This window comes from Protopterus annectens, chromosome 12.part0 (assembly GCF_019279795.1).
Source record: "Protopterus annectens isolate FY-2018-M chromosome 12.part0, PAN1.0, whole genome shotgun sequence".
Taxonomy (NCBI): Eukaryota; Metazoa; Chordata; order Ceratodontiformes; family Protopteridae; genus Protopterus; species Protopterus annectens.
The window spans coordinates 581,955,616-581,971,909 of record NC_056746.1 but is presented as its reverse complement, the minus strand read 5'-3'; the positions used below and the strand labels follow the sequence as shown (position 1 = coordinate 581,971,909).

General features: G+C 41.2%; 1 protein-coding gene across 1 annotated transcript in view; it reads right to left on the bottom strand.

Moving 5' to 3' along the window:
* LMF1 (lipase maturation factor 1) overlaps nucleotides 1-16,294 on the bottom strand; it is a 4,369,731-nt gene that overhangs the window by 1,565,888 nt on the left and 2,787,549 nt on the right. Inside the window, exon 6 of the mRNA XM_044089721.1 lies at nucleotides 1,032-1,199. Coding sequence (XP_043945656.1) covers nucleotides 1,032-1,199 — 168 coding nt within the window. The remainder of the gene's footprint in view (nucleotides 1-1,031; nucleotides 1,200-16,294) is intronic.

Below are 16,294 nucleotides of genomic sequence, written 5' to 3'. Positions count from 1 at the left end.
TGATATCTTTCCATTCAATTTGTGACTAGTTTTTTACATATAAAACGTCTGCTAAGAACACAATGCCATATATACCACACACACTCTGTGGAACATGTAATAAATTCAGAAAAACATTAATGCACGTAACTACAAACAGGACTCCTAATAGTTGTTTCAGACATAACTACGATATTTAAAAGGGTTACATTGAAGAATACCTTCTAGGAAATGTCATCTCTATGCGTCGATGTCAAAAATCCTCAAAAACATTGTTAGTTTCTCTTCTAGTATCTTCTTCAAATTATAATATTTTAAGAGCATTAGTCTGCATTAACTCATTCGTGAATGGGCATACCTTCGTTGAAGGTTGTGCGTCAGAGCTGGCAACTGGGCACGTAAAAATCTACTACCAATCATTAGCTGACCAGAGTTCCGCTGTGGCCACCCCTAACCGGGAAAAGCCAAATGACACAAAGTCTGCATTAACTCAAAATATCATAAAACGTATTTACACAGGACAAATCTTAGCTACAAAGGTATACTTGGGTCTATCAATGATTTTACTTTCATAAGCAATACTATCATTTTCAGCATTCTCAGCTTCAAGCAGTGAAGTACTTTAACTACCAAAGAAAGCTTTCTTAACTAAATCAGTAGGATGGATCCCAAAAATAAAGCATCACTCACATGTCTAGCTCTGAACTATCAAAATGTTATTATTCTATACAAACAAACACACAAAAACAAAAAAATGATCCCTCTGAATCTGATTTTCAGTGAAAGGGGTGACAACTGCCACAACAATATATTATCCACAGAATTCCTGTACAGTTTATACAAACAGGACGAAAAAAATAAAACCTAACCCCAAAGTGCTGAAGTTCAGATCATAAATGTCTGTAAAATTTTGCCTTGCCTTTCTGATGAAAATATCTGCTTTGTGAAGGAAGAGAAAAAATGCAACTTACATAAACTACTCAAAAACTCTAAGTCATATTAACTTAATTATCATATTAAACTCCAATATAAATTATTAATATTAGCCTTACCTGGAAGAGAATTTGTAGAATTCCATTAACAATGCACATGCGACGTCCCAGAAATATAAAAAAAGGCACAATCAGTTCTACAAAGTGATTGACAAGGGTTTCAAATTGGTGAAACCACCAAGGCGATCGATGCATGTAGTACGCAACTGGATTTGGTACAGGCTGAGTCTGGAAAAGGGACAACAAAGAATATTATTGTTAGAGTGAGCAGTGTCGTCCATCTCCATTAGCCTGTGTCTTGTTATAGGAAAATAGGCAAAGGTCTTAACCACATCAATAACTCACCTTCTCCATTTCACTTGGAATGGTTCTCTTTCCACATAACAAATATTTGCATGTGATCTTTATGATGTCATCATCAGTGCAACACAGATTAAAACCCCTTTACTTCAGTATTACACAGGCATAATACTAACAGGCAATGCTAGTGAGAAAACAAGTGTTTCAATCATCTGACTGGGTGGAGCTGAATACATGTTTCATTGTGTACCTGTAACACCTGATACTACTTTAAGCGGTCTGACCAAGGAAACCAGTCCCATACCCAGATCAGTCACACAGCAATATAATCTATATCTTAGGTACTGTGTCTTAAACGTAATTAACTAAGGAATCATTGTTATCAAACAATGAAGAAGCAAAAAAAATGTGCCGCTTACATAGAAAAACAAAGTGGTCACAACAAATCCTGTGACCTTTCTGGCCATTTTCTATCTCCTGTTTATGTAAGGTAAGTGAGGATGGTGTTGGGTATTTCAAAACTGTATTTAAGTTTATATGAAAACTTTTACAATATATCATCCTGACTCTGGATGACAGTGCACATTTTGGGACAAGATGAAAATTCAACAGAGAAAAAAAAAATCTTGAAATGACAGTCTTGAAGTTTTGAACAGTAAAAAAAGACTCTTAACTTAATAAAGTATTGCCAAGTTAATCATGTTGTGTATAGTTTAAAACACCATAAATGCCAATAAATAAAATAAATTATTAAAAAAATGTGCACCATCGAAAACATGGCAAATGCCTACCTATGGCATTGGAGGGAACCATGGAATTAATAAAACTAGTAAATTCGTATGTCCTTATACCCAAACTAAAATACATAGAATGCACACAGAAGAGTTTTCAACAATTAACACTTTTCCTCCATTCACATTTTCACATTCATTAAACATTCATCTCAACCATGTCACATCTAAGCATATTTCTTAATACAATTACACTAGACCTCAGTAAGAGCTAAACATTTAACGGCATTCTGGGTGCCACTAACCCAACCCAAGCCATTCATCACTAGTTTCCTGATCTAATGTCAGATATTATACTATCCTTGAAACATATAGATGGCTGTTTCTATTACATTGGCAGTGGTCTCTGGCAGAAAGACACTCAAGCAATAATGCCTAACAGTGTGATTGTTATAAGGGAATTAATGCATGCCCAGGGGTGCTGAGGCCTGATGCTATGGGGGAGTGCCTTATCATCCCTTGAAGGGCATCAATTCCCTGATAATTCCCACTCTGGAGGGCATACTGCATTTAGAGAATGGAATATCTGTTATTTTTTTGTATTCTTTATAGTTTGTTGTAAAATAGTTTTTCCACCTAATATTTCAAACTCACTGCAGCATATTTAAATGTTGTTGGAGGAAGTATTTTACATCCATAATATAAGTTATGTAAGTATTCAGTGTACACAAACACATACACAAGCCCAGAAGTTATAGCCAGTCTACTGAATGAATATACTTCAGATATCTGATTGTGACTGAATGAAAGAAAGAAATAAAAAAAAAGCTGACTGCATGGCACTGCATTCTCCCATGCTCCTTAATTGTTGCTGATTTTTCTCACATATTTCTGCTTTGTCCCTCACAGAATGTTTGATTTGCTGGTAAATCACTGAAGATTTAAGTCAGTCAATAATGTCAAACATTACAGATTCATATTTCTTTTGGTTTAGGCAAGTTATGCTGACGGACTGCCTGTTGCAATCTAAACTAGTTGGTATCGGTCTCCCTTGCCGATTCTTTCTTTCTGCCTCTTTCTCTCTCTCACATGCACATACACACTTACACATTACTTTTTTTACCTTGATTTATTTTTTTTTAATTTATACATGCTAAACTGCAAAGCTGCTTTTAGTGTGTATAAAAATAGCACTGGTTTGCTTTTTTCTGTCTGAGCTTCACAGAATATGTTGCCTTAAAGCAGGTTGTTTTTTTTTTATTATTGGGCAGTACCTGAATATTAACATCCTGGTGGAGAAAGCTCATCAGCCAATCAGGGTGAAGAAGTATACGTCACTCTCTAAATGAAGGTAAATAAGTAAAAGCAATGCTGTTTATTTATTTATTAAACTTTGGTGATCAGAAATTCCAAACGGAATGGTTCTCATTTTAAAAGAGACTTTGGAGAGAAAAGTTCATACTTTGTAAGTACACACACATATACACATATAAATTAAAAGGTATCCAAAAATGCAGACATATACATACAATCTATGATAAAAAACAGAAATTTATCATACGTGTGACATTTTGAGGGTACAGTAGTTATAAAATCATATTTTTCCACACATTATCCAATCATAGTTTAATAGGTAGTTAGTAAACATGTGGTCCAGGAGAAAACTGAGAAGTTCAGTCCAACTTTTCCAAGAACAAAATTTGAGAGAGGATTTTTTTTAATCCAGTTTGATTACACATTAACAAACAGTCATGATAAGAGAGATGGGAAGACCCAGTCATGATTATTTTAATACCTGGTGCTTTGGTCCCTTGAAGTACTACCCTAGAATTAAAAAAACTACGTGAGTGGGAAATGCTTTACAGCTCTGAAAGTTGTAACAAATTTAGTTCACTGTGCAGACAGCTGTCAGAAACAAAGTTCCCCTCTGATTGAACAACACTGTTAAAAGCTGTTAAACATTTCACACAGCCATAGTTTTTCCCTATGTGGCAGTGCACTTTGTAGCATTTAAAACTGTCAAAGTCTTCTGATGCTGTTTTGTGATAGCCGGAATATGTACTGCAGGTTAGTATCAAATCATAACAGCTGACAAAAGTGCATAACAGATTGGTAAGCACTTTTCTGCCATTACGCTAATTTTAGAACATAATCAGCATGCTCTTTGCGCTACAAAAAGCAAGTCTTTTCCTAACATCAGAAAAGTATATAGCATGCTTATTATTTTGATAGTTTTGGAGAATAATCAACATATACTGTGCAAGTCAATTGTAGTGGCATTCATTTGATACAAGCCATACCAAAATTATGCAGACCCCCTAACACACAGTGTGTACTGCACATCTGTGTACTTGTGAGCATGTGTATAGGGACGTGTATGTGTGTATATGTGTATGTATATATATATATATATATATATATATATTGAACTCTGAGATCACACAGCAATGGAGTAAGGGCAAAATACCTGACCCTGCTGCACCGCAATGTTACTTAAAGCAATCTTTCACAGAAAGCAGCTGGCAGGAGTTTGCTTTTTTGAGGGTTCAGTCTTAGAATGCTGCCAAACAACTTTCACGCTCAACTGTGCCTTCTGCATGCAAGCACAAGCACACACACACACACACACACACACACACACACACACATATATATATATATATATATATATATATATGTATATGGATTCACTTCAGAAGATCGAATTGCCAAAATCTTGAACTGCAAATAACCGAAACCAAAAGCCAGAGTTTCGGAAACTCGAACTTCTGAAGCGAAACCATCAAAAAAAAAAAAAAAAACACAAACTTCACTTTTGCAGGGGGGCTTCGCCCCCAACACCCCTCCTACTTAAATATACCAACTCCAAGATCGCGCTACAGTGGGGAGATGGGAAATCTCCCGTCTTCCGCTATATGCGGAAGCGCAAAACGGGAGATTTCTCATTTCCTGCCAACACCGCAAAACAAATAAAACATTACGTACACACAGAGAGTACAACAACACTTGTCTCTGTGTGCACGTAATGTATTAAGGTAAGTAAATTCTTATTTCTGAACACTACACACATTCGATTTACTAAAATCTCGATCATATGGTCTCAACCATATGAAACTCGAGATTTCAGTCATTCGATTATGTGAAGTGTTCCCATATATATATATATATACATATATATATATATATATATATATATATATATATATATATATAGAGATATATAGAGATATATATATATATGTCACACACACATATACATACATCTTTGCATATAACAAAATATGTACTATCAGTAGTGAAATACTTTAATTTCTTTGCAGAATGTACATCTTATGGCATGTGCAAAAAAGCAAACAGGCCAGTTCATGGTGTTATTCAAAAACACTGTACATTTCACAGACGTCCCAAGGCACTTAGGTATTCAGCATAGTAGGGACATAAAAAGTACATATCTCGACGAGACCAGTATGTTGTTAATGTGCTGACTTTGTGGGAACATGGGCAAAATTCTTGCTAGGCTTATAAGGGCCTCCGGGCCAATTGCCTAGTATCGTCCTATGAACCTATAATGAGGATCCACAGTGCTGTCTGTTATTTTCAATAAAGTGAACAGTGGACTATATTGTGGAATGCGAAAAGCAATGTTAGATATCATGCTGATGAAAACACAGTAGCACAGCCCCTGCCCACTGCTCAGCTTAACAGATGAATGAGCATGGACACTAATTTCTATTTTTTCTCTAAAAAATATAGATAAATCCTCAATTTGGACTTTCTGAGAAATGAAAAAAAGATCAGAAGACTTTCACAGAATTTGGCATTTTTAGCCAGAGAACAAAATGTATTTCTGTATGTATTATTTAGAATATTATAATAAATAATATAAATATTGCAATCTTAGAATCGGTTTAATTTTCTGTACATCCTGATACAGAAGAAAATTATAATGAAATCACCAAAAAAAAAAACAAAAAAAAACAGAAATTACATTTAAAAACCTGGGAGTGTATTTCCTAGATTTCATCTCATGAAAACATAATTTTTTTTTTTTTTTTTTGAAAACCAAAAATCTGTGTGCCTTTGAATACTTTCATTAGTACATTGAAAACACCACATTATGTAACAGTACTTTCCAGCTTGCACTGCAGTACATCCAAGCACATTGTCATAATCCCCCAAAACAGTGACATAGATAAGTTCTCCTCCTATCAACTGAAGTGGATGCTGTACCCAATCGTGTCATTACAAAGTATGCTAATGACAGGTGGTCTGCATTCATGGCAACTGCCTTGAAACATTTATGAATAGGTTCCTGCTATGTCAGCTGAGGTACACAGGCATGGGCTTTGCCATGCTGAGAAATAAAAATTAGTAAAGAACAAGCCAAGGAGCATTGCTTCCAGTGTGTGTGTGTGTGTGTGAGTGCGTGGGTAAGTGTCTGTGTGTGACAGCATGTCATTGTCTCTGTGCATGCATTACAATATGCAAGTGTCTGCAACTGAATGTTAGTATGATGATATTGGTGTGGTGAGTCACAAATTATTAGTGTGTTTGTGTGTGGGGGTAGGATGCTCTAGGAGAGTCTATAGATGCCTCTATGCATGGACAATGTCTGGGATTATGACTGGTCCCATTGTGAGCTGGCATTGCAGATATGCTACATAACTTTATGAATCACATTCCTGCATGCTGACAGCGGACACAGACAGTGCCTAGCCTTGCAAGAGACTTTGCACTACACTTAGAAATACTAGGGCCTCTGTTAACAGACAGGAGAAAGAATGGCATTATAGTCACCTCCAATTCATTCCTGTGATACTTTTACCAAGTGGAATGCATTAGTACTGATGTTTTGCAGGGAGGCAAGGTGCTCTGGAATTCCCCGGCCTTTTCTTTCTTGGTCCTTAGCTGCTCCTCAGATGATCAAAAAGATCTTTTCATTTACCATATGGTGAGGTCCTGCTTTCCCATTTAGATCCCCTAGGCATAAAGATCTGAGTTTCAGGAATGTTTTGTGATGGCAAATGCTTGACATGGCTGTGACTTCTGCTGCAGGTTGCACATTGATGTTTATGGATGCTTTCATGTGTGCAACCTTCAGTTTTGTGATGTCACACTGCAATAGAAAGCAAACTTTCTTTCTAAGGACCCATCACTGCCTCTCTCCCCAAAGTGGTTGAGCTGATGCTCACTACTCAGTTCTCATCTTGTTATGGTCAGCTAATGGAACCTGTGGTTACTGTGGAAACAGTTGGGGTTTTATCACTCTAAGCCACAGAAGTGGTCAGGAAGCAGGTACTCTTACAGTATACTCATTAAAATATTGTTACTGAACATTGAAAGCAAATGATAATGCAAAACAGGGGGCACGTTACTGCAGAAATAACTCATACCCAGGGTGTTCCCTCTGTGAACTCTAGAAGGGTGGTATTTCCACAATAACACACACCCTGGAGGACATTATTATACTTAGAGAAAGGGCTATCATTTGTTTTATTTTTCATATTTTTGATGTAAAACAGTTCCTCTGCCTAATATTTCAAACTTGCTGTAGTATGTATAATTGTCGCTGGAAGAATTATTTTATATCTAAAATATAACTTATGTATGTAATTTAATGTTGACACACACATTCAGAAGCACAGACTCATTCACACATGCATAGAAATAGGTGCACACACACATACATTCAGAAAGACACACTGACACACACATACATAGACAGAAAAACAGACAAAGACAGTACTACTTTCTTAAGCGAATAATTCTTCATATGTCTCCTTGTGAGAAAAAAAAAAAAGAAAAAACAGAATGTAAGACAATGCAACTCTCACCCACCCCCCTTTACTGTCCCTGAGTTTGCTGCCTAGTGATGCCCATTGATTTCCTGATAATTCATTGAGAACTAAACTCAGTCAATAATGCTAGACACCAAGAGTTACATGCCTCTTAATGCTTAATGAATCCGTGCTGATGGACTGCCTGTTGCAGTTAGTGCTCTCTCTCTCCCTCTCTCTGTGTCTTACATTCTCACACACAGGCATAGAGGCATATACAAGCACGCACACACACACACACACACACACACACACACACACACACACACACACACACACACACACACACACACACACACACACACGCACGCACACACACACACACATGGACACAGAGAGACAGATATGCTTTTTTGTTTTTATTTACTTTTTCTTTTAGTCTTATACTCGCTAAACAGTAAAGCAGTGTTTGGTGTGCATAAAAAATAGCATCCATTTGCTTTTTTTACTGTCCAAGGTTCACAGTGGTTTAATAAGCTTCTGTGAAGCAGCATATTACGCTTCCATGAACCTTGGTAGCTTAATATTCTGCCGTGAAGCAGTAATAACAGGCTACTGGAAAACATGTTTTCTTTGACCAGTGTAGTGCTGTGCAGCTCACTCATTCTCTAATGCTCAGTAAAATAAAATGCAAGATAATTATGTCTGTCGCACTACAAAGTAGTCAACTGAATTGGAGTTTTATTAGCAAGACCTGCTGGCAAATACTGCATGGGTTGACCTACTGCTTATTTTTAATAGGTATATCCACATGCCTGCTGTGTGAGTCATTTGTGTAACAGAATACTATTATTACTGATACAGTGAACAAGACTTACAGTCTTCAAGTATTTATTAATGCTTAATGAGAATGCCAAAGCAAAAACACCTAAGTTTCTTGACACAGATGAATAATTATTTCACTATGACCAACAACTTGGGATTGAGTACAGTCTTGGGCACTACAGGTGTCAGATGGGTGAGACAGGGACAGAAATGAGTGACTGACACAAGCTTGCCAATCCTAAGGGTGTGATTGTTGGGCTGTCCAGTTGTCTGTCACTTCTGAGCAAAGACTTACATGTGAAAAAAGATGAACCAGTAACTAGGGAGGGACATAGGCTTGGTGCATCCAAGCCATTGATGGCAGCCCCCCCCCAATCTACAGATGAACTGGAACATGCATACGCAGGTATAAGCATAGCAGACCCTCATGTAGATGCAAGCACTGGGTGGGATAAGGGCTACCAGACATAACCTGTCTGCTTTATGTAATGTTGGCAATAAGTGGCTGCAGTGGAGGCCAGAGCAGGGAGAAGAGCACTATGGACAGTGATTCTCCCCTGCTTGTGCCTAGGGCTGCTAACCACTGGAAATCTGTATGGTCTTCCTATGATAAGGCCACAAGGCTGATGGCCTTCTGATGGCCATGGTACCCGATCCTTCATACCTACCTTAATAATGGTTTACACTTGTCAGCTTCTACCCAAGCCATTCACCATGTCGTCAACAATTGGGGAACAAATGAGCTAAGGCTAATGGAAGGTGAAGCTGATAGCCAGCAGGTAGGGAGTCATAAAGTGTGCAAAAAAGAAAAAAAAGAGAGAGAGAGAGTATGTGACAAATAGCAATGAGGCCAGCTCAGGCATGCAAGAACCGTCTACATTCGAGAAGCAGCAAAAATGAATATATGGAAAGACAAATGGCAGAACAACAAAATGGAAGATAAGAAGAAACTTCAACCTAATCATAGCAGTACACTAGGTAGAAATCCGATTTAAAAAGTAAATAAAAGCACCTAAACTGATAAAATACTTTTAGAAGTACTTTTACTATAAAATGAACTATCCAGTATGCTTCTGGTGTATAGACAACTGATTTTTATAACTATAAAGCATGATTTTTTTTAAATAAGTAATTGTGTGTATGAATGATACAGAGATTTTTTGTAGACTATCTGAATAGCTCAAAGGCATATCTTTTAAACTACTAATTAACAATCTTTTCTTTAAGGCAACACTGCCATGTAATATGACTAAGCTGTGTGACTGTCGAAAACACTACCAAAACTAGTAATCATCAATGACTGTGAACTGAAAAGATGGCTAAATATAAACCACTAAATAGTTTTGTTAATTTAACTAGACATATATATTGCTAAATTTGTTTTAATCTGTGTGTTTCTTTAATCTGAGTGAAAAGAAAAAAAAAAGGGCAGTGTTGCTTAGGTACAGTCAATACATGAAAAAAATGGTGTCTACATATGCTGAATGGGCACATCAAGTACAGCTGTTTAAACTTAGCTTACCAGTACAGCAGATGTTTGAATGATCACTGCTGCAGTAGCCTTAGTTATACGAGTTATATCTTGCCAAGGATATAACAGCCACCAGATTCCAAAGCTTCAGGCTACCTTCCACACACCCAAACTATTCAAGCAGCTCAAGCTGAGCTGGCAAAAAAGATAAATTTGAGCACAAAGCCCCTCAAAGCTTTAGTGTGGTCGAACAGTACACTCCTGTGAAGCTTCTGAGGATCGACATTCGTCTTGTACTTTCCTTAGCAGGACAGATAAGTTCCCTCTGGGGAAAAAAATGATTAAAAAAATATGAAAATGGAAGTTATTACTTTCTACTTCAGGAAAGTTATTTTAAAGCTAGGAGCGTTGCATTTTAATGGATTGTCTTCAGACTGTAACATACTTTTAAATGTGGCAGTGATTTCTGTCAGTTTAAAAAAAGAAGTTATGTCCTTACCATAACGTTCCATGTAGAGTGTTCATCTCGCCTTTGTTCTTACACACGGGTTCGGAGCCGATCCTCGGCTCTGAGTCGGCCGAACTGCGAAGCTCTGAATCTCAGAGAAGCTCGAGACCAGCCCATATCCCACAATCCTCCCTGCCATTACTCAGATCTAGTTTGCAAGCAAACCAGATGAAGGATCCAACACCAGCGGTGCTAGAAGCATACACTCTCTTCAGCCATTCAGAGACACTCTCTCACCATAGCAATAACTAATGGTCTAAACATATATCCCATGACACACGGGACCACATACCCCGCAAAGGGTCAAGACACGTTGATCAGACTCTAATCCTACCAGTTCTTCCAAACACATGGGGTGGGAAGGGAGGGAATGTAAGAACAAAGGCGAGATGAACACTCTACATGGAACGTTATGGTAAGGACATAACTTCTTTATGTAAGAGTGTTCAATCTCGCCGTTTGTTCTTACACACGGGTAGCGTCCCTAGCTCCATGACACCGAGTGACTCATGGAAGAACGTTCCTAAGCACAGTGGAACCAAATGATGTCCTATCCTTAGAGACCTTGTCCACTCTATAATGAGTGATGAAAGTATGTGGTTTAGACCACGTGGCTGCTGCACAAATAGTATCCAAAGGCAAGCAAGCCGCATGAGCTAAGGAGGTGGAAACCGATCTGGTAGAATGGGCCTGAGGTTTGTTTGGTAAGGATTGGTTTGATTTAGAGTATACAAATGTTATACAGTCAGCAAGCCATTTAGATAGTGTACGTTTAGTAATTGCCATGCCCTTTTTATTGTCTGCAAAAGCGACAAAGAGTTGATCCATTTTTCTGAAAGCTTTGGTCCTGTCTAAATAAAATCTTAGCTGCCTGTGGACATCTAACTTGTGCAACATATACTCCAGTTTGTTAGTATGGTTTTTGAAGAAGGTAGGGAGTTCTATAGACTGGTTAATATTCGTAACTGAACATATTTTTGAAGGAAAGATGGATTTGTAAGTAAAGAAACCCTGTCTTGGTGGAATATCAGGTAAGGTGGTCTAACCGATAATGCCTGCAGCTCTGAGACCCTACGAGCTGAGGTCACGGCGACGAGAAACAGCGTCTTCCACGACAAGAACTTTAGGAGGCATGACGAAGCAGGTTCAAAAGGTGGCAACATGAGTTGCGACAGTAGCAAATTCAGGCTCCATGGAAAGAAAGGTTTTCTGACAGGCGGTCTAAGATGGAAGGTTCCTTTCAAAAAGGCTTTGCAAAGCCTGTGAGACATAATGGAAGAACCCAATATGGAAGTTTGATATGGCCGCCAACTGTACTCTTAGAGTGGAAGTAGAAGCTCCTTCATGAAAAAGGATGGATAAGAATTCTAAAATTTTATGTAAAGGAGCTACAAAGGGATCTAGATTTTGACTAGATGCCCAATATACAAAGCGTTTCCACTTACTCGTATAGAGCTTAGTAGTAGAGGCTTTATGAGAAGCAACCAGGATGTGTTGAACTGACGGAGGGAGAAGATGAGACCTGGCTAGGCAGGGAAGCGGAGCAGCCAAGCTGCTAGTTTGAGGGACTGTAGAGACGGGTGAGGAACTCCCGACGAGTGTGTCAGCAGGTCTGGCACTGGGTCCAGAATCCATGGTTCCTCTATTTGATGAGCTCGAAGAAAGGGAAACCATATTTGACGAGGCCAGAATGGGGTTATGAGTATTATAGTCCTTTCCAGGCTCCTGGCTTTCTGTAGAAATCTGGGAATCAATGGAGTCGGTGGGAATGCATATAGGAGACCCGGGGGCCAATCGTGTATCAGTGAGTCCCTGGGAACATCCCCCGGAGGGGGTAGAAGGGCAAAGTAGCTTTTGCATTTTGCATTGAATGGGGAAGCAAACAGATCGCAGCAAGGCTGGCCCCACTTGCGGAAGATCTTTTCCACCGTCTGTGAATTCAGGGACCACTCGTGAGGTAACAGGATGGCTCTGCTCAACCTGTCCGCAATGATGTTGGATGACCCCGGAATGTGCGTTGCTATCAGAAAGCGACCCGTGGACTCTGCCCATTGCCAAATTCTCATGGCCTCTCTGCATAACGGGTAAGACATGGTTCCCACTTGCTTGTTTATGTACCAGACTACTGACATGTTGTCTGTCTGAACTGCTACTGTCCCTAGAGGTAAGAGGGGATGGAAGTGTTGCAACGCTAGGAACACAGCCCTCAACTCCAGAACATTTATATGTAGAGTGTACTCCGTGCTGGACCATTCTTCTTGGACTGTTCTTCCCTGAAAAAGGCCCCCCCACCCTATCAGGAAAGCGTCCGTGGTTATTGTAGCTGTTGGGATGGGTAGAATGAACGGACGACCCACAGTGAGGTTCTGGTTGCACACCCACCATGAGAGGTCCCGTCTGCAAGATTCTGTTATCCTGATCTCGTGCGTTAGGGGTAGTTGTTGGAACGACCACTGTGCAAAAAGTAGCCATTGAAGAATCCTCATGTGTAACCTTCCCATAGGGAATGCAATTAATGCGGCTGCCATCAGTCCCAACACTTTTAACACCAGTTTGGCTGGGGCTTTCTTGCTGGCTAGAAGAAGTAGGACCTGCTGTTTGAGCGCTGAAGCTCTTACTGGGGGGAGTTTTAGTAGTGTCGATCGTGTATTTAGATCTGCTCCGATGAAGGAAATAAAATGTGAGGGCGATAAACAAGACTTTTCGAAGTTTATGGATATCCCTAAGTGGGAACAAAGACTGATTGTGTAGTCTCTGGCTTGCAATAGTCGATGCTCGGTGGTGGCAGTGAGGAGCCAGTCGTCCAGATAGGGAAACACCCGGAATCCTTGTCGTCTCAAGTGAGCCGCAACTACTGCCATGCATTTGGTGAACACCCTGGGGGCTGAGGTGAGTCCAAAGGGCAGAGCTCGAAACTGAAAGTGACTGGTCCCCAGCAGGAAGCGCAGGTGAGCTCTGGACGGTCTGGCCATTTTGATGTGGTAGTACGCGTCTTTGAGATCTATAGAGCACATCCAATCGTCCTTCTGTAAGAATGGAAGGATCGATTGAAGCGTGACCATTCGGAACTTTTCCTTCTTCACGAAGTTGTTGAGACGGCTGAGATCTAAGATCGGTCTCCAGTCCCCTGTCTTTTTTGGAACTAAAAAGAACCTTGAGTAAGTTCCGAATCCTCTTTGGTCCGCCGGGTCTGGTTGGATGACTCTGTTTTCGAGCAGCTTTGAAATTTCTACAGCTGCTAGTTTTCGCAGACGGGGTGGCACGTCTGGAAATTTCCTTTGTAGGGGTGGTGTTGAAAAGAAGGGGATTTTGTATCCTCTGGTTATAATGCTTTTTACCCAAGAATCTGAAGTAATGTTTAGCCAGGCCAGTGGGTATAAATCTAAGCGACCCCCGACTGCCTCCAGAGCAGGACAGCTGGGCCTCCCTTCAGGAGTGCTGGAAAGGTTTCCCAGGGACGGAATCCCTGTCGCCTTGGTTATGCGGACCCCCTCTGCCGCCGGGGCGGCGTCTTCCATTTCTATCCCCTCCTCTGCCTCTGGAGGGGGTATCACTCTGTGCGGTTTGGAAAGATCCCTGATTCTTACGGAACCACATTTTTCTGCCTCGTTGCCCTTTGGGGTACGGTCTAGTAAGAGCGGAAAAACGGACCCCGACAGCAGACAGGGTCTTTTCCTCTTGCTCGCACCGAGTGAGAGTCTCCTTAACCTTGGGCCCGAAAAGTGTAGCACCATCAAAAGGGGCATTAGCAAAGGAAGACTTGAAGGCTTCCGCAAAGGAGCACAGCTGCATCCATGACTGTCTTCGAAGAGCAATCGCTGAAGCTGCAGCTCTACTCGATCCCACGGCTGCATACGAGATGAGCCTCTTGGATGAGTTTACTATGGATGTGAGGGTGTTAAGTTGTGCTGTTACCTTATCTGAAACAGCAGCATCTGTGTTACCCTGGAGGGTATCTGTCAGCTCCTTGATGAGATCCCTCTGTAATCGTGTGAAATGGGTCAGGCAGTTTAGTGAACGCATGGAAAAAGTCGCTGAACTAAAAATGCGCTTCCCATATCTGTCCATAATCCTAGAATCCTTATTAGGAGGATGAACAGATGAGGAAGACTCAGACATCTCCTTTTTCATGGCTGCCGCCACCACCATAGCGTCGACAGGGACTCCCTTGGTGAGATAAGATTTATCTTGGGGGGCAGTGATGAACTTGTTTGGTTTCCTAGGTATTGGCTCCACTAAGTCAGGTGTCTCCCACGCCCTTCGAGCAATCAAATCCATTAATTCATCGAAGGGCGGGATCACCCAGGAGGTAGAAGGTTGAGCCCCAAAAGCCTTCAGCAGCACTGACTCGTCCTCAGAGGGGGCTAGGGACTGCCAATCACCCCTCTGTTTCAAGATCTCCAGGATGTCTGCAAATGACACATCCTCTGAGGGTGATTTGGGGGACCCCTCTGCCTCATCCAAGTCGGTGTCAGACGTTAGAGATTCCTGTTGGGAATCTATGTGCCTCCTCTTGCACAACCATTTCCTTGGGACCTCATCAGACGGGGCTTCTGGTGAGGCCTCCAAGGAACAGGGGGAACCCTCTGTGGGTGGCTGAGGCAATTGGGCTCGACGCTTGGGATGAATCGTGGGGGCAGAAACAGAAAGTGGCCCTTTTGGGGAAGGAGAAGATTCCCCTGATGATGTGGTTGTCTGTGCAGACAATACCTTCCTCATAAGGTCAAAGGACCCAAAACCCCTGGCTAAGGGCTCCCCCAGTTCCGAAGAACACGGAAGCATCCCAGAACCAGGTGCCGTGGGCTCCGACCCCGAGGACGGAGCTGAACCAGTCTGTGCCGAGGCCCCGAGAGGGAGAGTTGGCACCGACAGGTCGGTACGACTCTCGGTCCCGGAACTGAGCAAAGACCGTCGGCTCCGCGACTCTCCTAACGGTTCCAAAGGAGTGGAAGTCAAAGGTGTCGATCGTGCAATGGACGGCTTCGGCACCGAGGGCTCCACTATCATCAGGTCCTCTTCTCCCGGCTCCGAGATCTTGATGAGTCTCGAAGGAGGACCCGTTGGAGATATGGGGAGGCCTTATAGTTTCGACACCAACTGGGAGGAAACTGCAATTAACCTGGAAAGGGCCGAATTCTCCATGAGCTTCTGCACGACACGATCCACATCTGTGTCAGACAACGGTCTGGAAGAACGGGTCGAAGGAGCTGAAGATGGCACCGACCAAAGAATGGACGGTGGTAGCAGTTCCGACACTGGTTCCAAGATCTGGGGCTCAGTAAAAGATAAATGTTCGACGCTCAGCCCCGAGATCTGTGGAACCGGCGAACGAACCCGAGAAGATGAACTCGTAGACGATGACATGGGCTCCGACATCTTCGACCCCTTCGAGGATTTAGAAGCCTGATCAGACTTGTCCAAAGCCTCTTGAAAGGCCGGCTTCAACAATCCCCTGTCAATAAGCTTCCTGCGTCTATCTGTCATGACCCTCCCACTAAAGGAATGACAAATAGAGCAATCCTCTTGGAGATGGAGAGGGCCAAGACAGTAGACACAGGAAGCATGATTGTCAGTAATGGACATTTTCTGCCCACACTGACATCTTTTAAAACCAGATTTGGCTTTTTCTGACATTGCACTGTAACAATGAAGATCACTATAATAATAGGTAAAAAGAAAAAAATAACTATCCTAGCAATATATGTATACTA